The sequence below is a fragment of the Nanorana parkeri genome, unplaced genomic scaffold, assembly GCF_000935625.1.
Source record: "Nanorana parkeri isolate BGI_ZX_2015 unplaced genomic scaffold, ASM93562v1 scaffold103, whole genome shotgun sequence".
Lineage (NCBI taxonomy): Eukaryota > Metazoa > Chordata > Amphibia > Anura > Dicroglossidae > Nanorana > Nanorana parkeri.
Window position 1 is genome coordinate 2,075,585 of NW_017306371.1, and position 11,386 is coordinate 2,086,970.

At 41.4% G+C, this 11,386-nt stretch overlaps 1 protein-coding gene across 1 annotated transcript in view; it reads left to right on the plus strand.

Moving 5' to 3' along the window:
• Positions 1-11,386, plus strand: part of HMCN1 (hemicentin 1) — a 225,361-nt gene that overhangs the window by 52,831 nt on the left and 161,144 nt on the right. The window contains exons 20-25 of the mRNA XM_018552966.1: positions 1,261-1,373; positions 1,796-1,955; positions 3,912-4,089; positions 5,581-5,708; positions 8,072-8,332; positions 8,443-8,538. Of these exons, the coding sequence (XP_018408468.1) occupies positions 1,261-1,373; positions 1,796-1,955; positions 3,912-4,089; positions 5,581-5,708; positions 8,072-8,332; positions 8,443-8,538 (936 nt within the window). The remainder of the gene's footprint in view (positions 1-1,260; positions 1,374-1,795; positions 1,956-3,911; positions 4,090-5,580; positions 5,709-8,071; positions 8,333-8,442; positions 8,539-11,386) is intronic.

Below are 11,386 nucleotides of genomic sequence, written 5' to 3' on the forward strand. Positions count from 1 at the left end.
CTTCGGGTGGCTTCGGGTGGGCCGAACATGCTCAGCATGTTCGGCCGAACCGAAGTGCAGAAGGACTTTGACTCAGCCGATCCAACATCTGGATCGGCTAAGCCGAACCTCCGGCAGGCTACTCGCTGCTGTTCGGCCTATTCTTATAGGGGCCGAACAGCAGTGAGTGAATAGCCGAATGCCGCCCAGCGACCACGGAGGTACAGAGCAGAATAGCCGAGCTGAATGCCGCTGGAATCGAATAGAAAAACAGTTAAAAAAAGTAGAAAAAATAAAATAGAAAACGATTGGGCGGAGCGAGCAGTGACAGCTAGCTCCGCCCAACTGTTTTCTATTGGCAGGGCGGTTCTGCTGCCGTCAGAATAAAAATTATCTCTTTTCCTGACAATAGGTTAACCTGGTAGATGTATACAACAAAATAGAAAAAGAATGGGAGTTACTATTAAAATGTGAACTTGTATAATAAGAATAATGTAATATGGCCACGTTTCTTTTTTTTCCCTTTTTTTTTTATTTGTTGTGAAGTGTGTGTATTTCTTCTTTCTGTATTTATTGACATTGTATGTAAGTTTTCTACAGTTGGAAACTTAATAAATACTTATTAATCTAAAAGGCAGTTCAGCAGAGATGATATCTGGACTTCCTCTTTTTAAATACTATTTACCACTAAAACTAAGACAAATGCAAGAGTTGGCTTTTATTATGCCTTTTGTACTGTACTTATTTTGGATTGCATATTTAGTGAAGAATATGGTAAACAATGCACACATAAAAGCTTTCTATGCCTGTCCCATTTCTAGCTGAATCGTATTTCCCGGTTTAAGAAAAAAGTACGATTTCTTCCATCCAGACCAACTATGAAGCTTTATTCCATTGCTGTTTGCACTGCCTACTTAAAAAAGGGTAGTGTGCTTTACCTTGAGTAGTACAGTACTTTTGCCACGCTCCGTTCCCTGTGAAGACTGCTCTACTCTCTTTGCTGACTTAAACCAGAATCTAGAGCTGGAACTAAAGTACTGTCAGACCGATATTAATCCACTGGGCAGTACTCAGCAAAACTGTGTCAGAGCATTATTGCAACCATTGAGTGGATAAAAATCCATTGCAATGATGGATCACAGCAGAACCCTTGGGGACCTCTCATGGATCCCTGGTTGAGAAACCCTGCTAGAAATGATCATGTAGTTTTTGCATCATGCATTTAGCTTGCTGTCTATAACATGCATACTTTAACACTTACTTTTTTAAATGCTCTATCAGTTATTCCAGTTATTCAACATGGACCACAGATATTCAGTACAGTTGAAGGAAATGCAATATCTTTGCCATGCAAAGCCGCTGGAGTCCCTACACCATCTATTATTTGGAAAAAGGTAATATGAAAGGGCATATTCAATACAAATCTATTACCTTTCCAATTAAATAAAAGGTTCAGATCTGTAATTATCATGATACTGATGGATTAGAAGGGTAATATGTAAAAGATAAAAATGACTGTGTCCAAAACCGCCTTTAATTTGTAGATCTGTGGCAAATCTATACATCATATTATTATGTGAATTTGATAAATACACTTCTTTGGCTTTAATCCGTATGATCACTCAGCACAAATAAAGAGACATTTTTAAAGTAAATAAAATTTTATATTATTTTTTATATTAAATAATATTTAAACATATAAATTCAATAGCAAATGTAAAAAAAAAGAAACTATGAATGAAAACTAGGCTTGTGGTTTGATGGATTTTTTTTTCATTTGTTCAGTTTCAATACTAACATGTATTTTAATTTACAGAAGGGTGAAACAATTGTTCCAAACAATGGCACTGTAATGATTGAATCAGATGGAAGTCTGGTACTGTCTGCTCCAAGCGGGGAGGATTCTGGGGAATACTCCTGCAGTGCAATAAATGCTGCTGGTTATGCAACCCGTAAAGTCCAGTTAACAGTTTATGGTAAGCTGCACCTGTATTTGGGTGCATTGATAATAAATCAATTTAATTGGTCCGGTATAGTATTAGCTTTGTACAGTATTGTAAGTAAAAAAAAAGATTGATTATTTAAAAAAAATAACACAATTTCCCTTTCTTTGTCCATTTTTTCTATTCCTGCACTGTGAACATTCTGTAGACTCTAGGGGCTTGATATACTAAAAGAGAATAGGCTGTTCAGTTTGCATTGGAATTTCCCTTAGCTTAGTGAATGAGGTAAAATTCTGCTGACCTCCATCATCCAATCATATGCAAACAGCTCCGCCCAGTTGTTATTGTTTAATGACAGATCAGCATCCCCAGGTCATTTGGGAATGCTGATCTGTCATTACAACTGGGCGGAGCGAGCCGCGAGGTCCCTTCGGCCGACCTTTCTGCACGCTTCGGGTGTCACTACGGCTTAGCCGAGCCGAAGCATATGGGTTTGGCTCGGCTGAGCCGCTCGGCTGCATTTGGCTGCTGTACGGGCTATTGTGAATTCGGTTCCACTGGACAAAAGGGCTCCAGCGGCCGAAGGATCAGGAAAGGATCAGCCGAAGCTATGGCTGGATCCTTCAGCTCTATAGTGAATAACCCTCTAAATCTTTAAAATCTCTAAAAAATTAAAGTATCTTAACTATTAACAAAAATGTATCTTATTTATGCATCACTCGCCTGTAGATCCTCAAATCATCTCTGAATTGGTGGTGACACTGTGCTTCCTTCTGGAGGGTCGGTACTTTTGTTCCCCATGGTCCTGTGTGTGTGTTGTAAAGTAGCCACCACTCCAAGCTCCCTCCCATGATGGACTACAATCTCAATACAAGTTAGTAAACTAAACATGAGATTGTAGTCCATCACGGGGGGTGAGCCTATGCTTATTTTTTTATGAATTTTATTATAAACAACTTGCTATACATACAATGAGAATTCACCACCAAAAGACATAAGGGTCCATTCACTAAGCTGCCGTAGGCAGCCCAGTGACTAACCGACCCCAAGCGAAGTGAGCCGAACGCTGTTCGGTTATTCACTTCAGGCTGGTACGGCTGATTCCAGCCGTATATCGGCTGAAATCAGCCGTACGTCGGGTGGCTTCGTGTGGCTTCAGGTCGCCCTCTGCTGTCAATCACTAGAGTGGACCTGATGGAGAACTGCAGGTCCTCTCTGCTGATTGACAGCAGCAGTGGGTGGGTGCAATAGCTAGTTTGCTATTGGCTATTGCAAATTGAAATAGCCAATAGGAATGTAGCTATGCATTCCGATGCTTATTATTTTTTTTTTTTGTTCTGATGGCTTCAATATCAGAAAAAAAAGACAACAGAGCAGGGAAAGGTAACTCTCTCCTGGGCGGCCGGGAGCCGCTATCTAATAGCGGGAGACTCCCGGAGCGTCTAGAAGAGTAGGGCTGTCTGTGAGATCAGCTTCCCTGGTTATCTGGTAACCAGGGACGCTGATCTGCCTGTGCAAGTGGCCGGAGCCAGCCGTGGGATGACGGCTGGCTCCGCCCAGCAGTCCGTAGCAGGCTGTCGGCCGGCCGGCCACTGGCCGGCCCTTCGGCCAGCTTTGCCTTTCACCTCGGCTCAGTCGAGCCGATGCACATGCCTTCGGCTCGACTGAGCCGCTCGGCCGACTTCGGGAGCTGTACGGGCTATAGTGAATAGCCCGTACAGAAGCCCTTTGCTTCTACTGAACCGAAGGGGTCCTGGGGCCGAAGATAGCCGAAGGATCAGCCGAAGCCACGGCTAGATCCTTTGGCAGCTTAGTGAATAGACCCTATAATTTTCTGTTGTGTGAAAGGTATACAGAGGTACACAGACATCATCAGATGTGGAACATTGATGCACAATAGCGCTTACTTGTAAAGACTGTGGCAACAGGGATTTTGTTGTTTCATAATCATTAAACTATATACTAAGAACTACATTGTTTATCTTACAGTAAAGCCCAGAATCCTAAATACAGGATCACCTAGTCTTCAGGATGGCTCTAAAGGTCACATTGAAATATCAGTAAATGTGGGTGATGATGTGGTGCTTCCATGTGAGGTCAAAAGTGTTCCTCCTCCATTTATTACCTGGGCCAAAGAGACACAACTCATTTCACCTTTTTCTCAGAGGTAAGATAACTACAGTCTTATTTCTTGGTAGTCTTTTCAGTTTAAAAGCTTTTGATTGAAATGGTGGTACATATAAAAGAGTATTGCATAATTCCCAGTAAAAAGGAGACTTATTAGTAAGGAAGCTTTAGTAAGCTTAATATACGAGGTTGTCATTTTTACAACAAAGCAAGTTAACATTTGCTTCTGAAAGTAATCACACACTTAGATGGTAGTTAACAATATTTGGTACTGCTAGTCTCTTATATAAACTACTAAAGGTAACATGTTCTGAGAGAAACTTAAAGTCTGCCATTGCTGAACCTCTGACACGTTTTGAGCCACTCACCTGGAACAAGCATGCAGCAATTAAAGTCTGATCTCTTGATCTTTATACATGTTCTAGGCCAATGACTCAAAAAAACTGGAGACATTTTCAGAAGCAGAAGGCAAAAAAGAATCTAATGCGTGGAAATACCTCTAACCTCCTTTAACAAATTTTCTGCGGAATACATCTTATAAAGAAGACCAGCTTATATTTCTGGTTTGAATATGGACATTCAGCCAACAAGTCCTGATATCATTGGTGTTAGACTTGTAGCAGGTGGTGTGCATAGAAAACTGGAAATTAAACTGGGCTACCATGAGAAATGCAAGGAAAGGAGGGTTGGTAAAAGCCATTGATATTTTTCTTTATGACATGGAACCATTACATTTAGAGGGTTATTCACTAAGTGGCCGAAGGATTCAGCCGTAGCTTCGGCTGATCCTTTAACTCGCTTCGGCTGCCTGAGCCCTTCAGTTCAGTAGAACCAAAGGGCTGCTTTACGGGCTATTCACAAAAGCCCGTACAGCAGCCGAAGCCAGCCGAGTGACTCAGCCGAGCCAAAGGCATATGCTTCAGCTCGATTGAGCCGCAGTGACAGCTGAAGCGTGGAGAAAGATCGGCCAAAGGGCCGACCTTTCTTCACACAAATGACAGCTGGGCAGAGCGGGCTCGCTCCGCCCAGTTGTAATGACAGATGAGCGCCCCCAAATGACCTAGGGACGCTGATCTGTCATTAATCAGTAACAACTTGGCGGTGCCAGTCGTGATGTCACGGCTGGCTCTGCCCAGCTGTTATTCATTAGCCGGGACCTGCTAAAAGACTCTGGTAATAATCTAGATAATAACCTGGCAATAATATTAGACTCCGGCTAATAGGAAACAGTTGGGTGGCTCTGTTCACTTTGGCTCGGTTATTCACTCGGCTGCCTTCGACAGCTAAGTGAGTAACCCCCTTAGTCTAATCTGATCTTCTTGGTCAGTTTTAAAGCACCTTTCCAGAGCTTGAAAACCAGTGTTAAACAGTTTAAAAATAGCAATGAGAAAATCAAGTGATTCAAGAAGCTTTATAAATCTTTTAATCTTTTTTCTTTATTATATTTATATACACATTAATTTGGTACAGATACATTTATTACATTTTTTAAATTTTTTATTCTTAAACCTTTTTTATGTGTTTATTGCAGGCACGGTATTCTACCAACTGGTTCAATGAAGATATTAGACATTAGGGCTACTGACGCTGGAACATATACTTGTGTAGCTACTAACATAGCAGGAAATGTTACGCAAATAATAACACTCAATGTCTATGGTATGTACGTGTTTATACACTTGATATACTCAGTCAAGTGACTGAAGGTGATAGAAGTTTTGGGAATCTGAACCTGGATTGGATCCCAATAAGTTACTATATTTAAGGAAAGTGAAAAAAATACATGATGTACACCATATCAACTGTACTATAGTAAGATCACATTTTCCTAAGTCAGATTTTTTTCCTGATCTTAACCAATCAATTAATCCTATTTTTTCACTTTCTGTCTAGTAAAAATATCTGATGAATGTCTTTAGGGACTCGCTGGTAAAAATAGCATTAACAGCTTTATAAGTGCAATGAATCAGATCTGATTATTTCACAATACAAAACATCTGACAGTGGCAGAGAAAAGGAGTTTTTGACTAGTGAATAATGACAGTGCTTAAATATATATGCTTTATAATAATCCATAATGGAAAAACTGGCAACTTCTTGGTGAGAGACCAACAAATAGTCACAGTGGAATCTTTATTAATAACCCCAGAGTGTTAAATAATAGACACAGATGGGTAAAAAATAGACATGTGCGATTCGGTTCGTTCCGAAATTCGTTTTGGACGAATTTTCGGAAATTCGGAATCCAAAATGAAGATTTAGATTTTCAACTTTAAAAAGAAAATCAGAATTTTCGTTAGCGGCAGTATGTACGAACGTATTTTCATTACAAACACATTTTTGTTGCAGCAAAGTGACATTAGACAAAAGTTAAAAAAAAATTTTTTACAGTCCGCAGAAGAGAGAAAAAAAAAGTTCCCCCAAAAATTTATACCAGACCCTGTGTGTTGGAAATGTTAGGGGGAACTTTAAGGGGGAACCTCCAATGTAAAAAAAAAGCATAGGGTCAGGCCCAGATTCCCCCAGGCGGTAAGTGGGGAATCCGGCCGTTCGCTTACAAGTGATTGCGGCGATGTCGCTGCGATCACTTGTAATAGGTGTGCAGTCCCCGCCCCCGTACCTACATCTCTCCACTGGACTCCGTCCTCCCCCGGCCGCCAAATCTCTCTCCTGTCCCTGCCGCCGATGCAGTGAGCAGAGCGGCAGGGTTAAAACTAACCCTGCCGCTCCGTGTACACAGTGAGAGGGGAGAGCTGTGCTCTTCCCCTCTCACCTGTCACAGGAGTTCCAGCACAGTACTGTGCTGGAGCTCCTGTATTGGTGCTGACAGGGTCAATAAAGAGAACCTGTCACCTCCAATTGCTATCACACAGGGGATTGTTTTCTCCTGTGTGATAGCAATAAAGTTAAGTGAAAAAAATAGATAAAAAAATTATAAATAAATAAAAATTAAAAAAATAAGAAATAATAATTAATAAAACCATAAAAAATTAGAACTAACCCTGCCGCCCCTGCCATCCGGTTCCATTCTTCGTTGATTGGGGGGGCTGGTTGCCGGGGAGGTGGCGCATTGCGGAACCTCGCCTTGGGGCGGCAGGGAGAGCAAATCCGGCCCTGCATAGGGTTCCCCACAAAAGTCATACCAGACCTTTCCCTTTGTGAATGAGTAAGGGGTATCCTCCAACATAATCCATTAGTCAATCTTGACGTCTAGCATTGTCCACACCGCTGCCGACATGTGACCTGGTATGGTGCAGGGAGGGGCGCTCGCTCGTTCCCCCCTTTCCTGCCCTGCCAGGCCAGTTGCCCGGATTCAGGGTCTGGTTTGGAATTTTAGGGGGATACCATGGTTTTTTTGTTTTACGTTTGTTTAACAGAGGTTCCCCCTAACATTCCTACCAGACCTAAAGGGTCTGGTATCAATTGTGGGGCAACCTCCCGCTTTCTTTTTTTCTTCTCTTCTGCGGACTGTAAAAAAATTATCTATTTATTTTCTTTTGTCTAATGTCACTTTGCTGCAATGAAAATGCGTTAGAAACGAAAATTCGTTTGTACATACTACCGCTAACAAAATTAACAAAAATGTGGATTTTCTCCGAATCCTGGAACGAATTGACTTTCGGACCCGAATATATGTCTATTAAATAACACAAATCTGCATGTGCTTATAAAAATATTTTCCAGGAATACAGGTGGCACATGGAAATGCATATCTTTTATTACAAATTGAAATAACTTGAGGAGGTTTGGGCATGTTTTATGGATGTCATTTAGAAGACTTCCTAAAGAGCTTGGAGGAGGCCATGGGGCAGACCCAGGATACAATGGCAGGATTGTATCTCCTGGCTGGTGTCAGAGCACCCTTGAAACATCAGCAAGAATGTGGACAAAGGGAAATTATCTGGCCAGACTGCTTCCGTTGTGATTACCATACAATGATAAGGAGGATGCATATAATGAACTCTATTTTTCACTGCTTTTGCACTAAATATTTATTCTTCCAGTTTCGTTTTCCTCTACAGTCCCTCCAAAAATCCAACGTGGTCCTCAAGTTCTAAGAATACAAGTTAAACAAAGCTTTGAAATTACCTGCATAAGTCAAGGGATCCCACCACCAAGAACAACATGGTTGAAAGACGGAAAAACAATAGAACTGGGTGAAAGACTTCAGCACTTTTCAATTAGAATTGCTAGCGCAGAACTTTCAGATGCCGGGTTGTACACTTGTATTGCCACTAACATGGTTGGTCAGGACAGTGCCAATGTGACTATAGAGGTTCAAGGTAAAATTAATAATTTACTGAATACTGAAGTAATTACAAAGCTATCTTAGAAATTATTGTTTATATCTGTATTTCACATGTATTTGATAATGTTCTGTATTTCATTATAGCACCTCCTACTTTGTCTGACTTGGAACCTCCTTATGATAAAGCACATCAGGAAAGGCTTTCCAGTCAACAGGTTGCATTTCCCTGCCCTGCAAAAGGTACGTATTGTCAGGAATATGACTCTATAATGCAACCATCTATATTTTTTTTGCTATTTCTTCATATTAAACAGAATAGTAAATAAACCTTTCTTAAGGGAAATATAAGGGTTTCCATTACTGACTTCTCCCTACTAAGGTTGCCATTACTGACTTCTCCCTCTGAAAAAAAACAGTTGCTCAGCTGTCATGCTGACCCTCTTGTAAACATGCCAACTTTTCTCTGACTTATCTGAGCTGCATACTTGTTGAAGGTCAGAGACTCGTAGCCATTGAAGGCAGTCAACTGGCATCTCCAGAAAAAGTTCAGCAATGGCAGCCCCTTATTTTTTCTAATGACAGGTTTACTTGAAGTAGCCTTTATTGCTATAATCATTCACTAGTTGATTTTTTTTCTATTATTTGTTTTCTTCTCAAAAATATGATTGGTGTAAATACCTAAATATCTAAATTATGGGAAGACATTTCATTATCACACAGAAATCTTAAGCTCATATTTTGTTGAATAAAGATGATAATTATTATTTTAAATAATGATGTTAATACAATTGTAATAGTAACTTACTATATTTCTCACACAATGAAATTAAATGTACTAGAATCCAATTAACATGTTTTCGTAGAAGAAATCTTTATGTACCTTTTGATAACAGAATAATATTAGGCACATATCAATAGTTTCTAGCGCCAGTAGCTTTCTATGCTAATACTAAATTTTATCTTAACACAGATGATTATGGTGCAGGAAAGGTTAATATGCAAACAAGGAAGTAAGTTCAAAGTAGGGTTAGTGTTAAATCTAGGGAGGAAAGGATAGAGAAAGGGTTAGTGTTAGTGTTGGTAGGAGAGTTAGTGTAAGAGGAGACTTTTGGTGATGTGTTGCTGTTTTCACCAAAAACTAATAGTGCTGATCTCCCGGTCCTCAAAGCTGACATACCAGATCACGTAACAAAGATAATGTTTAACAGAAATAGAGCAAGTAGCAACAACATGATCAGTTTATAACTGATAGAGTAAGGGAACATGTGGATGGCACAATTCATGGCAAATAAACTGAATAAACATTCCCCAGAACTCTCTCCTGCCAACCAAGAGGGAGATCGAAACTACCGTGTACATCTAACATTTAGATTAAAACTGTAAGTCTCAGTTGTGTTCAGAGGCAAATATATGGGACGCTCACCAGCAAGGTCATGGCACCTCCCTGCAATTTGGGAAGAAGGAGGAGATCTCCCATTGATGTGGATGTTACTTTACACATACCACCAACCTAAACATTGATGCTGGCTAAATACACCGTTTAATGGAAACGGTATTCCCTGATGGCAGTGCCCTCTTTTAGCAGGATAATGCACGCTGCCACACTTGTTCAAGAATGGTTTGAGAAGCACAACAACGTGTGTCAAGGTGTTGGCTTGGTCTCCAAATTGTCCAGATCTCAATCCAATCGAGCATCTGTGGGATGTGCTAGAAAAACAAGTCTGATCCATGGAAACCCCATAACAGTCTAGTCATAGCAGACTTAAAGTATCTGCTACTGGCGGCTTGGTGCCAGATACCACAGCATACATTCAGAGGTCTAGTGGAGTCCATGTCTCAACATGTCAGGGCTGTTTTGGTGACCTACTCAATATTAAGTGGTTGGTCATAATGTTATGGCTGATTGGTGAAAAAAAATACTATATATATATTGTGGAAAGTCAGCAGGGCTGAGAGCAAAGAAGGGGTTAACTTGGGAGGGCAGGTACTTCCCCTACAGCCCTTCCTGTTAAAAGGTAACACAGGTGAGAGAGGACTGGGGAAGCTGAGAGACAGACAGAAAGGTCTGTGTGTGGCTGCTCAGAAGCAAGTGGACTCTATCTTGGTGAGATCACCTAAACACACTAAACAGTGCAATCTTATTGAAGGACTTTATCTTTATGTTTGCTGAGGAAAGCCTTTTACTTTACCGTTTTGCTGAAGAAAGCTGTTTGTTCTGTTACCGCTGGATGAAATAAAAACTGTTTATATCGGACTGTGTTGAAGACGCATGTGTACCCCTGGGGTTCCCCACAATTGGTGGAGAATGCGGGCACTTTGAGGGGCACCAGCCACTTTTCAGAGGGCCATGGATCAAGTCCTGAGACCCCATAAGGAGTACTCAGGAGCTTACCTGGATGACATCGTCATCTTTAGCCGAGACTGGGAGAGTCATTTACAAAAAGTCCAGTTAGTCCTGGATGCCCTCCGAAAGGCAGGATTCACAGTAAACCCGGAGAAAAGTACGCTTGGGTTAGAAGAGGCCCGCTATTTGGGTTATGTGGTAGGTCGAGGACTGATTAAACCCCAATAGAACAAAGTGGAGGCTATTCAAAAATGGCCCCGTCCTCTTACGAAAAAGCAGGTGCGTTCTTTTTTGGGAATTGTGGGATATTACCGGAGATTTATTCCTAATTTTGCTAGCCTGGCCTCACCTCTGACAGACCTCACAAAAGGAAATAAGTCCACAATGATCCATTGGACTGGTGAGGCAGAAGCTGCGTTTTGCAAGCTGAAGCAGGCGTTGTGCCAAGAACCTGTCCTCGTAGCCCCGAACTTTTCGAGAGAAGTTCTTGGTCCAGACTGAGGCTTCAAAATTGGGACTGGGGGCGGTTTTGTCGCAGGTGGTTGGGGATGAAGAACACCCGGTTGTATATTTGAGCCGGAAGCTCACTCCGGCCGAGAAAAATTATTCCATTGTGGAAAGAGAATGTCTCGCCATCAAATGGGCTCTGGAGACGCTCCGATACTACCTGTTGGGCCGATCCTTCAAGCTGGTGTCAGACCATGCCCCTCTTACTTGGATGGCACAGAACAAGGATAGGAACTC